The sequence below is a fragment of the Meleagris gallopavo genome, chromosome Z (assembly GCF_905368555.1).
Source record: "Meleagris gallopavo chromosome Z, MGAL_WU_HG_1.1, whole genome shotgun sequence".
Classification (NCBI taxonomy): domain Eukaryota; kingdom Metazoa; phylum Chordata; class Aves; order Galliformes; family Phasianidae; genus Meleagris; species Meleagris gallopavo.
The window spans coordinates 55,167,825-55,185,790 of record NC_139435.1 but is presented as its reverse complement, the minus strand read 5'-3'; the positions used below and the strand labels follow the sequence as shown (position 1 = coordinate 55,185,790).

Here is a 17,966-nt window from a genome sequence, read left to right as displayed (position 1 = left end):
GAAATGAAGAGAAAAACTTTTCTTCTCAAGTTGATATAACATCCTTTTCCCTCAAATCCAGGCCATTACTAATCATCCTAACTATTAGGGCTGCTGTAACTAGCATCCCCTAATAAAGGGCATCTTGCACTAACATGGAAATTAGCTCAGCTTAGAGCAAAGGACGCAGCCCTATCATTTCCAGAAGTCACTTCTAGCCAATGTTAGTCTATGATTCTATGGGCTAGACCAGGTCTTTCCATGAAGTTTCATGGATCAATAGAACCACAGTCCCCACATTGAGAAGCCCATGCTTAGGACAAAACGTGAATGAGTACTGGGGAAGAAAAACACCACCAACCAGCATGACAAGCAGTGAGTTACGTATACCAGCACTATAAAGTCATTTAAAAAAAAAAAAGTATCACACTGAGAGCAGAAAAAACACTGTACAAACAGGCTGACAAACAGATAACAGCCAATCCTTTGTAACCATGTAATGAAGCTAGAGCAAATGAGCAAGATTTTAAAGATTATGTCATAAACAGAATGACAGCATTCAAAATACATAATATTTTATTCATTAGCAAACAAATCTGATGACAGATCTTCAGAAAGAAACTTGATAATTTGCATAACAGAAACAAAAGGAACTCTTCATGCAGAGATGAGACATTAAGAATTTCAGGTTTTCCTTTTATGTTTTTAAAGGACATAGGGCTTGCTTACAGAGAAACTATCCTTGTACTAACATGCCCCTAAAACTATGAGTTTTCAAGGATGACTAACACTAAATGACCCCAGATTATTATGCAGAACAAAATGCTACTGAAGATGTATAGGAGCTACTGAAGACCCTGGCATATGCATTTTACATTCAATTTTCATGAGGAAACATGACAGTAACCTCATGTGCTCAAGCTTTGCAAACATAAACTATTCTTTAAAACTGTTCTTCTCTCATGTTTAACATGAGGTAGTTTTTTATGCATAGTTAACTTGCATTTTTGAGGCTACATCAAAGCTAGTGATGCATTAAAGAACATTGGAAGTTACAAGGCAACCTGATGCCAGCAAAATCAAGTACCATTAATGCTCTATAGTCAGTTTCTGCAGTTCTCTACCTATTCTTCTCCAAAGTGCTACATCAGAAGAGTAGAAGGAAAAGCAGAGCAAACACTAAAATAACTAAATATACTTTTCTCCCAAAAGTTATTTTGCCTTGCACTGTCCATATATTTTCTACATTACATGCAAGCTAGGGCTATGTTATCCTACTGTCTATAAACAGAAAATACATGGAAATTATTTTTCTAAATACCTTGCAGGATGGAATTACCTCCAGGCCCTACAGTGAAGAAAATCACTGGAACTCCCCAAGTAATACTAGCATTCTTAAACACCATCTAAAGTTGGCAAGAGCAAAATGCTTGGGGTAGTATCTAGCTACTTACTAGGCAGTGCACAATGCAAACATTTTTCTGGTCCTGTTTCAGCCATAAATGCATGTTCTTGCATATACTATAAAGATTCTGAAGATTTGGTGCTCGTCTTGCTGGCCAGCCACATTCAGAAACCTAAAGAGAGACAAAAGAGGTGGGAAACAACATTATCGCTGCACACATTCACAGAGAAGGATATTTTACAGTTTAATGCCATCTGCAGGTAGAAATTAAGCAAGATAAAAAGTAGTCTTGCAAAAATAAGAAGCACTCTATAGGATCAAAAATAGTAGACCTCTAGTCAGTTGCCCTGGAAGTGCCAACAATTCAGATTACTGCATTTAATCAAGGTTAATGAAGTCTTTTAGAATTTGCCAATAGATTATATACAACAGGAAACCAAGAAAATACAATTTCTTAAGTATTTGAAAAGCTGTTTTACTCTCATCACGTTGAAGGCTATGCAGAATCATCTTCTGCAGCACTGGACAAAATAACCTAGACTTCTTTAGCTTACTGCATAGCTGTTCTAGCCCAGTACTGAACAACAAAGTTAAGAAGTTAGGAAGCATTGCCCACTGGTTACCTGGATTTCAAAGATGGACATCAAAGATTTCCCTACCATAAGGACTTTCCTGACAAGAAATGAGATACTATTTCTTTCCAGATACAGCAAAACAAAGAGCACACAATAAAATTGATGTCACTAAGATAAATATAGAACACAAAGTGTTCAGATTACTGGTAGACTTAGCTGTGTTTATATTACTATTTACAGGATTATTACATCAGGAATATCAACATATAAGTGCATCATACTCGCAAAACCAAGCATAACCAAAAAAAAGCTATCTCCAGAATAGACAACTTCCTAAACACAGAACGTATCATTTCACAAAGGTTGATAGCTTTGTCAGAATAAGAGACTGCAATACTCACTTAAACATGTCAGCCTCAGTGGACTTCAGCTCAAAAAAGGAATCCTGAGGCTTTTGCTTTGAGATACCTGACTAAACAGAAATAAGTGGAAGTTCCCTGTAGAACTGTTACCTTTCATGTTGAATAGCCTTTGGCTAAACCTCAAACTCAACCAAACTCAGAAAAAGTGATCTTGAATAGGAACCTCCAACCAAAGAGGCAGTAACTGTTCTTAAGGTTGGACATACTTTGTCTTGTCTACAGATTTGTGATGATGCAAAAAGGCAAAAGACGAGTACTGGATAAAACACATTATCTATTTCCCAGCTTGATGAAGTGTAAGTGAACTCAGATAACTGAAGCAATGCTAAGAAAGGCTCTGCAGGATAAGGTCTAAAGGGAGTTTCACATAACAAACGGTGCTTTTACACCGTCAGCTGGACAGTCAGTACTGGGGGAGGATCATTACCACTACGGACAGTTTAGATATGGTCTAACATGGGCACTGCTAGAAAACACAGTAACAATCTGCACAGTTGAGTTAGTTATACGACAGTTAAAGTCTATTTAAGAACAGAGAAAGAAATCCAGTACAAGCAGAGAAGAGGTTACCCTTCGAGCTTATTTTTATAACCATTCTGTTGTCATCTTTTTGATTAAGCAGCATGCTTTAAAGTATCACATCACAAGAAGCTGAAGGTATAAATCAATACATTGCATTGAAACACTTTTTACAAAAATACACAAAAACAATACACACTCTATTATGGAATCGTGACGGTCTGTATGTCCTTGGAGAAAGATTATACACAGCATAGTGCCCAGGATGTTTGGAGTCCAGACATAACCTTACATCTTCTATGTTATTTTTGATGGCAGATTCTACACCTTCTGCTGGAAAGGACATCACTGAAAAAAGAAGATCAGCGGGTGAGGTATATACTTCTTTTTCATGTATAAAGCACAATCAGAAGTTATTTGTGAGACTTAGCAATCATACCTGCAATTCTTGAAGTGATGTATGATATATCCAAGTCTCCTTTCGCATAACTGAAAAAGAATACATTGGAGTTGATACTGAGAAATAGAACCATTCTAGCCATGAATCTAAAATCTTGTCATAGGCTCCATTCACTACCATGAATAACTTTCTTCTTCTCATCTGAAGTATGTCCTCAGATTTCCAAGGTTTTCAGAATAGATGATGTATCTGCACTGGCTGCAACAAAACCATCTTTGGGAATTTTATACAGATACTCTCAATGTTTAACTCATTCTACAACTGTTACCGCTACTGATAAATGTTCATTGTAAACACATACGCAGCTTCTAAAAGGACCTGAAGAACTCTGATTTCTTACACAGTATCAATTTTAAACCCCAATGAAGATTCATTAACATTTCAACTGGAGAACATTCTAGTACTTCAAATGCTTCAAACAAATCATTTAGAGATTCCAAAATGCCTGACGTGAGCAAAGCATTAATCATTACTCATTGGTTTCCTAATTACCTATGCCGTTTTTTTTGTAAAATAGCCTCCCAGTGATTTTCATATTTATATCCATTCCTTCATCTCTGCCTTACCCCCATCTTGTCTACTAATTTACTATTTCAAGATTGTCAGTATTTTGTTTGCAGGGTACATGCTGTGCAGCAAGGTGAAAATCTGGAAAAGACTGAGAAGTCCCAGCACATGTCAAACGAGCTGGATCCCATAGGTCTACACTTCTCAGTGTCAAAGCAGGAAGAAAAAAAAAAAAAACACTTCACCTAGTGAGTTTGGTTTAGATAGATTACACTGGTAGCACATCTCCAGAATATCAAAAGACATAGCAACAATATCATGCATGTTTATCAAAGAGAAGCACTTTTTAAAATCATTACAAAGTTTCAAGATGCCTAGAATACAGCATTTGTTTCTGAAACACCAAGAGGAGCAGTCTTTCCTTGACTCCTTATGGCATGCTGGTTAACTTAAAGGAGTCTAGAGGGATTGACTAAAAGATTACTGAATTTACAAGGACTGAGAGGAGAACTTTGGATGAAGCAAGAATGACAGCTCTGAAGGCAATGACAAGTACTTGTATGGACTGGGTTAACAATGATGACAACCCACACACTCAAGAGAAACTGAAGTCACCATAAGGAAAGTTGAGAACCTCACCAGCCAAAACACTAAAAACTCAACCCTGAAAAACACACTGCATGGGAGGTACACAAAATGGCCAAATACATGCTATTTCAAAAACATTTTCATTTTTGGAAGGCCATTAACTTCATCAGGTAGCTCAGGTGGTAACATACTGCTGCAGACAAACTGATCAAGGCAAAAATTTACATTCAGTATCAATTATAAATGCTAACAAAAATCAGCACAGTCATTTCTGATTGTGAGGTGTTAAATTATTTGTCACTTACACCCACTAACTTCAAGTAAAAAAAACATGCAGATCATTCTAATGACTTGAACTTCTTCAGTTATCAAGATGAAGAACCACCTAATCCAATAGCCTGAAAGCAAAGAAGTATTATGTCTTCAACACCATAATAAGTTAAAGAGCAACACAAAATGAACGCATACCACTACAACGAGCAAAAAACCTGAAGTCTTCACATTTGTTCCTTCAGGAATATTTTCAGATATTGACCCTTTACTAGCAACATCATCTTACACACTTTCTATTTTTACGTTTGCCTAAATTAAAATGCAAAACTATTAGGAGAGTGGCTCACACCACACACTTGCAGAAAAGTTCCGTGCAGATCAGAACTTGTTGAAAAAGAGTACTTTGGATTGTTAATAACAGCATGGGCAAGGTAAGTTTGCTGCTTTGCAGGAAAAAGTCTGCATGCCTGTTATAATCAGAAAAGTTTCAGAATGGTTCTGCTGTGTGAATTAGAATGTAGCTGGTACACAGACTGGAGAATCAACCCAAGACTCTTAAAACATGTGACAATCTTTTGAATTCTTATTCCATGTTTCCCCTTAATTTTTTCCTGAGTATTTCAGAGCTATTTCAGTATTAAAACTGGAACACCAGGTGCTCTTTTTTAGTACAGTGCTTCATGTCAGACTGACAATATTTTTTTTTTTAAATGAAGGCAAAAAACATGTACACAGCTGTGGAATATACTCTTCACATACAGTGATATGCATTTCAAGTCAACTCTGCAACAAAATACCAGGTCTGAGGTCCATCTCCACATGCTGTTAACAGCTGGACATGCACTGCAGCATTGCTGGCAGGTGATGAATACAACAACATGCAAGAAGTGAAGATACTACATGTGGAGTTTCTACCTTGTGACCAACATGGAAAAATTCTGCAAAATTCTGTAACAAATGTACTTCCTTAAGGCTTCAATTAAGGTAGACAGGAAAGTATGACATCACATCAATATTTAGTCCCTTTCCTGATAATAACAAGATTTTTATACCCTCACAGTGAAATATCTCGATGGAAATGTAGCAAATAGGATGTAAACTCTCACTTCACAGCATAAGCATCCGAATAAAATCAGAAGTCCTAATTAAATTTTCAAAACTTCTCAGTGTAAAGGGTTGGCATTATTAGTCTCGTCAGAGAATAGCTGCACTAATGATGCCACAGTTTGCTGAAAGGTTAAAAATAACAAATTCAAAAAAGCTAGACAGCATACAGCACAAAGTTCTACAACAGCATAGAGTTACCTTGTGATGCTGACAGCTGAAGATTGGAAAGAAAGAAAAGTCAATTTAGCTAGTGTGAGCAAGCAAAGTATGGCCTTCAGTCAAACAATGCTCTGATGCTAAGCAGTCTTCCTCTAGAAGTCTACACAAAATTAAGACAAATATCTATTGATTAACTGAGTAATATTGTTCTTGAAGTTTTGTGCTTTTTATTTTTTAAAGCCATGAAGAAGTGTAGCAGTGAAATTCATATCAATCCGCTCCCACTCAGTTTTGCTTTGTAAAACTGAATTAATCATTCAACTACACAGTGGTAACATGAAGCAAAGTAATATTCCCATGAAATGAAGCATTAACACAGCACCAAGAAACAAAATTACCCTAGAAGCATAGAAACCTAGCAATGAAAGGCACTAAAATCTTAGATCAGTTTCCTCATTAGAAGATATTGGTTTGGCAAAGCAGGAAAACTGGTCAAAAGTTTTGCAAAAAGGTTTGATGCCAGCAGATGCTAAATGCTTATAAAACTTATAAAACTTTCACGTAATAGTTACAGGTTATCTTCTGAGGTTATCTTGCTGGTTTTGGCTTGCTTTTTTTTTTTTTTTTTTGACAAGGCATCTGTATCTTGCGTGGAAGCAAGCCTCAGTAAGGAAAGAAGCTGAAGGGAACAGCAGCATCACAACTGAGGGACAGGAGAGATGGACAGAGAAATTACGCCAAGGTTGCACAGCTGATCCTGAGTTAGCAGGCACACATGGGTACGTGTGGTAGAATAAATCTCCTTTCAGTGCAGATGCTGCCCTGCAGTAGCATACAATAATCTGGTTTGTGACAACAAAAGGGCTGAACCTCAATAGCTAAAGAGAGACAGCTCAGCAACAAAGAAATTGCTTCTGCCTGACTTGAACCTAAACAAACAATATATGTTTATTCCAAAATAGCTTTAAATGAGGTGGCATGAGGACAATCCAGACGGCCCTGATTCATTCGTATTCCTAGTAGACCATGACACGTATTTTAATGCTCAGGCTTTTATCACTTATTACAACAAACAGGAGATCCAAAATTTGAATAAAGGCAGCTATGGGAGAAAATTATCTTTTTATAGGAAGTAATGAACACCAACTCTTCAACTGTGGTGTGGATTCAATGAAGAACAGGCTGCCTGAAGATAAAGGACGTAACTCTAAAACTCAGAAAAGCAGCCATGAGCAGGAAAGAGACAGCCCATCTGTGGGCTCAGAGCAGTGATGAAAACACATGGCAAGGAAGAAACATTCTAGTTTGTCCAGAAAGCCTGTTTCTCATATTCACTGAGTTTTAGACACGTAGTTGATGCTGTTAGCATAAGGAATTTAAGAATATCTTTTCAACTACAAACAGCTGTAGCCACAGATTTATGAAGGCAGAGAACAGCCATGGCAGAAGACAAACACCCTATAGCAGACACAAAGAAAGAATAAGCAGTTCAGCTCAGTTAAAGCATGAGTAGCTCAGGGATGCACAAAGCCTCGTGGTGGGACTCTCACAAGGACAGTGATATATGTGAATGCTGAAGAACCTCAGACTGTCTCTGGTCCTGTATAACATTAACTACTGGTCCAAGGTTCAAAAAGCCCAGGTTCGAAAAGCAAGCAGTCTCAGAAAACTGAAACTTGCTGTGCTAAGAGCCACTAAGAAACACTGACAAACTACAAGTGGAAAAGGTTCTCTGTGTATTCATTAAATATTATCTGGAAAACAAGAACTGATGTAACTGGTCCTCACTAGCACATTCATATTCTTGGTGCAATCTCATTTTCTTTCAGTTCCCAAACCACTGACCAAATGTACAAGGTTAACTGGAAACCTGGAAGTTGTGCCAAAACAGATGGCCATCCACAAGACCAAGATTCGGTTTTGCTATTGCACATTTTAAACAAGTTTGACAACTTTGTCTTCCCTGTCAACAGAAACAATAGCTTAAAGTGACTGTACACTCCCCAGTTCAACAGCCTTGTCCAAAATATCTGTGTGGGATTCATCTCCTCAAGAGAAAGCCTGGGATTTAACAGTCAGACAATTTTTAGTGAAAGCAACAGCTTGTAGAAAGTAACCTGCCATTAAGTCATGGCACAACACTGTCTGTCAAACCTCTCCCAGTTTGTTATAGCACTTGGAAGTGCAGCATCCTCCTCTAGATGGGAAACACCAATGGTTAGTTATCTAATTTGATTATCATAACACTCACAGCTATTAAGTCTTAAAAAGCCAAACCATGCTGAGCAGCCACACTCTCAAGGTAATCTATTGTAATTAATATTTACATCTATTATTTTATAATTAACACACAAGATGGAAAAGTGAAGAGCTATTTCCTGGTTAAGAATCTTTAACAATTTCCATAATGCACATGTAATAACACACCTCCAAAGCGTGAAGATCCCTGATAGAGGCTCAGATACTATAATAAAGTAAATCAATAAGTAATTCTAACTGAAGTGCTAAGTATAAAGTTCAGTCACAGACCAGTAACTAGTTATTAAAAATGAGAACAGTGACTAAAACAGACGAAAACTTACTTTGGGCAACCTCTATGCTTGTATCAAATGATTTTGGATACAAGCATGTGAACTGAACAGCATATTTTAAGACAGCAAGTACTCACTGTCTTATATCTGTCAGCATCTCATGGAAGCTTAGATATTCAGTTAATATTTTACTCCTTCCATGCTACCCTTGGTATGGAGCCAAATGAAAACATACAAAGCAGAAAGCCCCACAAACTTGTTAAGTAAAAGAAACAAAAACAAAGTGATCATACAGCACAAGGCATTCCTTATACTTGTAGACTGTTCTTATCCCTTGCCACAGGAAAAGAGGAAAACAACGCAAAATGAAACTGTAAGAAGTAATCAAACTTCCAGTGCTCAATAAGGAAAAACTGGTTGCAAGAGCAGGAAGAGAAACCTCTCCAAATATAATCATATGTACAACAATACAGAACATCTCATGGAAAACTGCACAAGAAGTGGAGTGCAAGAGTACAGCAGAAGCAGCAGCAACTGTCAAAATAGTAGAGTGGAAGAGTAAGATCTAATGCAGGAATAAAAACCATGCGAATCAGAGCTCACAACTTCAAAGGAAGACAAGAACTCAACTACTGTCTGTCACTAAGGGGAAAAGAAGTAGTTTCTCTATTGCAAAACTTGAAATTTAAGCAAAGTTGGCAGAATTTAAGACAAAAAATTAAGTACCTTCAGGTTGTAAGAGAGCTGTTGAAGGCACGAAATCTGCAGAATATATCCATGTATTATCACACAGAAAATCATCTTTAAGAAGATACCACAAAAGGAACAGAAATCACACTGAATAGAAGGGCTGAGAAAGATCACTTCCACAGAAGATGGCAAAGAGGTAAAGAACAGAGGTATGGATGACAGCACATGCCAAAGAGATAGAAAAGTTGCTTAAAATTGAAGCGCTGCTCATCACAATGTTTTGTACACAGAATTTCTATAGTTCTGTTGGGTTCCTAAGAATTCACTGTTTTCCATCATGCAACAGTTCACTCCCCCCATAGACTTCCCTTTCTCTTCACTTGAGCCTGTGTGGTTCCATCACAGCATGAAGTTTGATGCTGTCACAATTGATTTTATCTGCAAAAAGCTGCTAAGGACAGACCAAAGCTGCATAGTTATTGTGACCTTTAAGAAACTGAAGATCTGCCCTTTTTGAGCACTACATGGAAACTTTAAAGCAGCACAATAAACACCACACTCCATGGTAGACAAGCATGCTGCAAATAAAAGATTTCACAGTATTCCCAATACACAGTCAAAAAATCTACAACGAAGGAATACGGTAACTCGTCCAAAGGGGGGTTCCAGCTCTATTACAACACTGACTTACCTTCTCATCCTGAAAATTAAGAAAACACCTTTTATACTGCATAAAACTCCATAAAAAACTGAAAAGGACAAATCCGTATTCTGATCAGTAATGATATAGAGGCAACGGAAACATTTGCTGTGAGTTTGGAAAACTCATTAAAATACATTAAGAACCTGAGACAACATACATCAAATCAGGACAGTATTCTTTCATGTCATTCAGGGCTAATGAGGAAGAGAGTGCAAAACTTCTCATTTTGCCTCAAGTCTCTGCTTTCATCACCCATACCAGACACAGGATTCCATTTGAAAACTAAACTGGACAGAAGATCTCGTGCACCATTTCCCTGTAGTTTTTCCTCTCACTTCCATTGCCTTAAACTTCCACCACTCCCTCTTATTCTCTCATTATTCACTCGAGCCCTACCTTGTAGCTGAATTTGTTTATTTTGATCCACGATAGTACCACTTTCATACTCCTTCTCCTAGTTCCAGCCCCCACCAACTCGCATCTCTCAGGTTTTCAGTATGTGCAGAACACAGCAGACAGCATCAAAGAAGGCAGTACTTACAGACAGGCTTTCCCCTTCCAGCAATTTCAATACTATTGTTTCCTCAGCTTTTGTATTAGAATCACTCAAAGTCTCTGCAGTAATTATCAGTTGCTAGAGCTCATATTTAGAAAATGATTGGGTTGAGTTGGACTATTTCTGGAATAAACTCCTTACTTCTGTAATGTAATTCTTACCAACGTTTGTTTGTTTTTGTTTTTGTTTTTTACTCACTTGGCCACAGACTGGATAACTTTAGAAGATGTATCCTTAATATTAGTGAAAAATCGCTCTGTTCCACCCCTCAGAATATCAAAGAACCCTCCATAAGTCTGGTCACATTCCGCAACGGTCAGGCCTAGAGTAGGTGAATAAAAATAATTGTACTTCAAGTCAAATCCAAGAATGGCCTCCAAACTAAAGAAAATTACCTACAAAGCTGTAAAGCGAAAGCATATGCAGGCTAAGCTTTGCTGTAAGGCTCACAGTACTAAAGATCTCCTTAATCACAAACTACCTACACAAAAAAAATGACACCTGTATAGTAAAGAGCTACTAGTAAATCACTTAACAAATTGTTTAATTGACTGTATTTAAGAGAAAGCAGAATACAAGATTTGTACTGGTAAAGCATTTCTTTCATATTCTTTTGCAAGAAAACACTATCTTTTGTTTAGTAGCAGTCTCAACGTGCAATATTTCATCAGCACATCAACTTAAGCATCTCCAGTAAAAGGACATGTTCAAGCAGGGCTTCAGAAGCAAGATGGCATAATTAAGTTACATTTTAAGCATGCAGTTCCAGCTAGCAACATTCCACCATTAACAGCAAACAGCACTGCATCCTGCACAAAACAGATAGCCAGACAAGATTTTGATTATAATCACAGAATCAGAGGGATTTAAAAGGACCCCTGAAAGTCACCACGTCCAACCCCGTACTAAAGCAGGCTCCCTAAAGTAGGTTATACTGGAAAGCACTGGTTTGGAATATCTCCAAAGAATGATGACTTCACAGCCTCCCTGGGCAGCTTGTTTCAATGTTTTGTCACCTTCACATAAAGACAACTTTCCCTACGCTCACATGGAACTTCCTGTGTTCCAGTTTGTGCCCATTGCCCCTTGTTCTGTCACTGGGCACAGCTGAAAAGAGCATTCCTACTAGGAAGACAGACTCTTCCACAGCAATTTATATACAGAGGAAATTACTGCAGTAAATACTACCCAACTCTACTCTTTAGCTTTAATGCCTTCTCACTGTCAATTCAGTATACGTAACAAAAACAAGAAAAAGTGAATACAATTTGAAGTATTCCATTGCTGTGTTTTACATTAATCATAATGTTAAGCTCCAAATTCACATGTAATATATGAAAACGTGGTTGCTGAGACTGCTTTTCATTACAAAACCAAATGCAAGCAAGCCAATCCAGCTTTCAATTTCTTTACTACACCAAATGCAAGTATTTCCAGCTAAATGAACCCTAGAATACTTACATTTCTAGAAAGAACATACCAGCTTTTAAATCATTTTGGAGACATGTTTTGGTTGAGTCAAGTATGTACTGTTAGTCTAACTACTGTTTTTTTTTCAGATGATGCCACAGCTTTTCTCAACTAAAGTTTTTTGGCACAACCCAGCACAACTGTTTCTTAATTAGCTGGGCTCAAGCCAGCACCAGCAATGGCTTCCTCTGAATATAATGACTGTAATGTCAGTAAACTGCTCAGCGACTTCTGCAAATGCACTAAGGTTTCCACTAAGATACAGCACTTCTCAAAATTTTCAGCAGTTAAATCTTAAGCTCTCACATTTCAGTGAACACAAATATCATATGTTTCACTGAATTGGAAAGTTTAGTTTATAATGAATTCTTTTTACTCTTTTGCCATAACCTGATTTTTCTTTTTCTTTTTTTTTTTTTTTGCTATAATTCTTACAGCTCATTCAATCAGCCACTGTCACAAAACTTCAGTTCATCACAAATTCCTCCCCATCTACTGGTTAATAACACATTTTGGCTTCAATTATGTCATGGTTTTGTGATTTTCCAAAGGAAACTAAATTTTATTTTCCCAGCAACAAACTATTTGTGTTATCAACATTCAACCAAACTCTAAGGAAAAAAAACCAGAAGTTTAGAAATACCAATATAACTTCAAAGTAGTCTGTATTTGTGCAAAACGTTTAAAATACCTAAACTCTTTCTTTCCCCAAATGCAAAATATGTATCTGGTGCACTAAGATGTCTTTTTTTGCACATACCTGCATTGTATATATTGTTGAGCTGTCCTGCAGGCTTGGAGCTCTGTGAAACAGAGGTCACAGATATTCGAGGCTGAGCATTGTTTCCATAGCCTCCATTTTGTTCCAAGAGCTGTGGAGATTAACAATCCCTGAATATTTTCTTCCTCATTTAGCCAACTCATAAAAGTAACTAACAAAGTGTAACTTAGTGAGAACAAGCATGCAATCAATTTCTGAGGCTCAGGAGAAAGCCAGGCAGCTCAACTACACTACTCTTACTCAGTTCCACTGTAGTCTAAATAGAGCATCAAGAGACACTCCAGAGAGCTTCCTCACAAGAGGGTTTCAGTTAATGAAGACAGGGCCTTCATGTATTGGAGTTCCTTATGCACGTTAATTATGATTGAATACAGCATGTTGAACAGAGCACCTGCCTACTAAAGAACGATTTAGGAACAAGACATTTTCATCAGCAAGCAGTAAGAACTACAACTAGTTTCTTTTAATGTCATGTAAGTTCTGTGTTGTTGTTTTTAAGTGTATTTTCTAAAGACTACATTTAAGTCATACAGATCCATTCAATTGCAAAAGAAGGTAGTGTGAAGTGTGAAGACTGAGAAATGGAGGGCCTGCTCTGACATTTCTAAACTCACATCAGATAAGTAATAAGACCTAATCAATAATACTCTTTCATAAGATCCCTTTACCTCTGTAATGGGGGATTTAGGATTCACATTCCGAGCTGCTGCAATCTCCTGCAGCTGATTCACAAGTTCAGTGATTGACAATCTCTCCTCTGGGTTCACCTTCAAAGTGGAGCCTAAAATACATGGTTCAGACAATGTAACAGATGCCCTTCTAAGGCCTTTTTCCAGCAGAGATAACTTCTTCACTGCAGTCTCCAACACGGAGCCCTCAAATATACAGAACAGTGTACAGCAAATACTAAACTCATACAAAAGTATCACTGTTTTAAGAAGTAACCTTCAAGAAATGCCTTTAGGGTTAAGAGTACATCACAGAACATACCTCAGGGTGCATTCATAAACAACCTCAAAAGTAATGCTCTATTTAATGCTGTTGGAGCTGGAATCATACTTCCAGCACTGCAATTGAAGGTTTTGGTAAACTATTTAAACCTTAAGGGAAAAGGCATTTCTAAAACAAATTCAAAGAAATAAGTCAAAACACTTGTCATTCCTACAGCATGCCTCAAGCCCTAAACGTGACAGGTGACAGCTCTAAAGTACAGAAGTTTCATTTAAAGGCTTGTTTTGTCTTTAATTATAGATTACAATTGTGAATAAAATGAGAAGTTGTAATAGTTATCCTTTTCACTACAGAGTAGTTAGTAGAAGTCAACAAGATTTAATTCCTAGAAATATAATGTAAGCACAAAGTTGCATCAATAAAAACACTAAACTAAATAACATCATAAACTTACGGATGAGATCATGAAACACAGAGTAGCGGGTGTCGTTCTGTGGAATGGCATATTTTCCATTGACAATGCGAAGTTTAGCTCCATCTTCAAAGGGATGTTGTCTAAAGCACAGCAGGTACAGGATACAGCCCAAAGCCTACAAAGAGGTAAAGGCAGAAGTATTTAATTTAGGCAGTGATAATTAAAAGCGAATTTTAGATTGAGATTAGCCTTCCTAGTAGTGCTTGGAAATCACAGGTTTCAATCAGCAACTGCTGACTCATGGAACTCTTTACATATTTGCAGAACTTTCAAGATCAGCTTCAGACTCCTTCTGAAACAGTCTCGATGTTACTCTGAGGACAGAAACAGTGAAACATTCACTTGACTTGTCAATTAGAGCACTTCTACTATCAAAGTTGCCTCTAAATAAGATCGTGATTTGTTTTTTCCCCTTCGGTACAGTTTTCAGATATAAGAATTCTTGTATTTGTAGATTTTTAAAAATCATATATCCATTTTTTTGAATTGAAATTTTTGAAACAAATCAAGACACTGTTATTTACTATTTACTATTATTTATTTAATCCCTCAGACCGCTTCAGGAAATAAGAGATACTTTACAATTTTTATAAAAATAAAATACTACAAAAATAAAATTATAGAACCTTTATTATATAAAGGTTTTATACTATAGTTGCATGAATAATAAAAAAAAAAAAAAGAGTCCAAAACAAATTCTGAGAAAAAAAAACCTTATGAAAACTACAGATACTAAAAAAGCAAGACCTGGAAGATGTCTTACATAGCCTAGAAAAGTCTCTTAGCAATACTAGAGTTTGAAACTTTACTCCTTATTAAGGAGCCAACTCACTCACATTTCCAAAAGCTTTACATAATGGAAACATATGAAGCAGCTTGCAAGCACAAACGATAATTTCAACACAGAAAAATATCTTTGACAAGACTGACTTCTGCAGAATCAAGTTTAATTTCAGTTAAAGAAATGACATTAAATAAGCACAATTAATACCTGCCTCAACTGTTAATTCCTTTCCAGTTAATGTGTTTATTTTCAGAAAATCTCCAGACTTCAGTAGGAAATACTCACAAAAAAAAAAACCAGACTGAGCTTGAAAACCTAATCTACTAAGTACCTAATCACAATCCGTGCAGTTGATAACTAATACTTCTTCCACACTATTGTTTTAAGCATAGCATTTCTTCTGCCTTCATGCTTTTAAGCTCACATCACAAATAACCATGAACGTTACCTGACCTACATGCTTTTTTCTTGGAAAAACTATCATCCAGTTTGCTAACCACAAACTACAAATCAGTCACACTTTCTGAGACAGCTATATGATTCTGCAAAATACAGTGGATGTTTTCATTGAAACCAGAATGCAAAGTTTTGTTTTTTTTTTAAAAAAAAAAAAAAGCAACACAGAACAAGTTCCAAAGAGAGCATGCTAAATGCAACAGACCTTCCAAAGACACAGTGGAAGATAATCAACATGTTAATACCAACAGATTCAGTTACTTAAACCAAAGAAATGCATCTGCCCTTTTCAGTAAGGCTTTTGTTAACTGATGTTCTTGCTGTGTTTAACTGGATGTAATCTTACTTCAGATTGCCAGCATTTAAGGCATGTGAAATGACCAAGTCATCAGAAAAGCGTTTGTTTTTGTTTGTTTTTTCACCTGGCACGTAAAAAAATAAATCACTGATGGATTAGATGTTAAATCTTAAGCTAAGAAACTGAAATCCCAGCTGAAATCTGAAAAGCCTGTTATTACAATTTCTCAGTTTGACTTTTGACACATGCCAGATACAGACACAGTTGAACTTGACACTATCTCTTTAAAAAGACATCCAATAAACTAAAGGATTCCTAAACACAAAGTTACTGGGTAGTATCTCTGTCCTGCAGCAGTACTGCATAACTAGAATGAAAAAGATTTAACACTTACAGCAGCTTTTTCAGTGAACATTGACAGTTTATATTCTTTGCTACACAAAACATGAACGATCCAACTTTACTGATACCTTTACCACACAGATGCAAAACCTAGATGTAATCAGTTTTAAATCAACTTAGCAATAGGTTGTCCAAGGATTACATGCATAGCATAAAAGGAAAATTCAAGGATTTTAAAGACTCTGTGGTGGTAAGCTCCCCCAAAGCAATAGTTCTGTGGAACACAGAAGAAAGTTAATTATTGGTATTCACAGTGGAAGACAAGCTAGAAAAAAAAAAAAAATATACGCGAATTCAGTATCTCACTACTCGAATATTTCACTTGAATTGTTCATGCTACTTAAGTTGGTTCTGACAAACTGTTTAACCCACATTTATGTTGTGTTCTTTAGTGAAATACAAAGTGCAAAACCAGTTTAATTATGAACTAAGCCATTATGATTATGAAAAGAAAAATTTCTTACCCAAATGTCCTGCTTTTCACTGATTGGAAAATTTGAATATAAATCTATCATCTCTGGTGTCCTGTACATTGGTGTTGTATTCCTGGTGATCTGCAAAAGACAGAACCTCTTGAAGCAGAAAACTGAACAAACTCTAACGACATTCAGCAAAGGAAACAGAAAGCTATCTATTCTGCGTGGACAGTTAACTTTGAAATTTCAGACTTGTCACTAGGCAATGAAGACACCATTAACTGAGTCATGGACAAGTCACAAGGGCTTTCATAGAGCAACGGGTAAAGGCTGAAGGACTCAGAATAACACTAATCTTCAAGAACCTTTCCATAATGCAGAAGATTTAAAATGGAGATGAACACAAAGCAAGAAAATCAGCAACAAAACAGGAAGTGAATTCATGCTCCAGTGCATATATCTCTTGTTTCCTCATCACACTTAATGACAGCATAGACAAACCCAAATATTTACATCTATTACAAGGATCCACTCAGACAAGACCTTTTTTTTTTTTTTTTTTTTTGCCTACACTATATAATGGTACATAATTACCTTTCCTTCTCTGGAAACCAATGGATTACTCTATAATAGCAAAGGTCTCCAAAACAGTGGAAGGTTAAAAGAGGCATGATATCAGAGGTTGTATTCATGAATTTTAAATGCCAGTGTATTTCATCATATTTAAAGTCTAAGACCAGTTGATGGATTATATTAGATTTACCAGCATTACTCTCACCTCAAAACTAAGAACAAGTGCATTCCAGAAAAAACAAATGCATGGTTAACATCATCACTGCAGTACTTGGAAGAAGAGCAATACTACCTGCTCTTAAGGAACAGACAATTTTCAACTCCCTGTTTTGACTGCAATTAGGAGAAGCTCTTCTAATCTGGTCTTCCCCTATCAGATCACAGAATGGACACTACTCGAGCTGAAGCAGTGCTTACAAGCAGCTAGAGAAAACAAGTAGTGTTAACTGCAAGCCAGTTAAAATGAACTCCAGCAACATGAATAGCCCTACAAGAATCTTCACTTGTCTTACAAGTCACACAAACTAATAGCAGATTACTAACAGAAAATGAAGTCTACTATCAACATTAACAACTATAAGATATTCTTACCTCTTCTTCAACCAGTGCTCTCTTTTGTGCAGACCAGCTGTAGTCAGGATAGTAAGCCATCGTTGTAGCACTACCAAAGTCACAAAGTTTAATTGTCCCTTGGTTACTTATAAGCAAGTTCTCCACCTTAAAAAAAGAGGTAGAATAAACTGAAGACATCTCTTTCTGAAGGATAAAACACATGATTCAAATATCAAATCATGTGTGCATATACACACACAAAAATATTTCACTATAGTCTATTTCTTTGTTCACGAGAAAATAGATTTCAAACAACTAAGTTAAATGTATATGG

At 36.6% G+C, this 17,966-nt stretch overlaps 1 protein-coding gene across 2 annotated transcripts in view; it reads right to left on the bottom strand.

The window, feature by feature from the left end:
- Positions 1-17,966, bottom strand: part of GAK (cyclin G associated kinase) — a 66,837-nt gene that overhangs the window by 30,095 nt on the left and 18,776 nt on the right. For both annotated transcript variants that reach the window (XM_085213012.1, XM_031557161.2), the window contains exons 6-14: positions 17,672-17,797; positions 16,556-16,645; positions 14,131-14,266; positions 13,394-13,506; positions 12,705-12,816; positions 10,673-10,796; positions 3,340-3,389; positions 3,100-3,248; positions 1,434-1,556 (exon numbers count right to left, since the gene is read on the bottom strand). In XM_085213012.1, the coding sequence (XP_085069138.1) occupies positions 1,434-1,556; positions 3,100-3,248; positions 3,340-3,389; positions 10,673-10,796; positions 12,705-12,816; positions 13,394-13,506; positions 14,131-14,266; positions 16,556-16,645; positions 17,672-17,797 (1,023 nt within the window). The remainder of the gene's footprint in view (positions 1-1,433; positions 1,557-3,099; positions 3,249-3,339; positions 3,390-10,672; positions 10,797-12,704; positions 12,817-13,393; positions 13,507-14,130; positions 14,267-16,555; positions 16,646-17,671; positions 17,798-17,966) is intronic.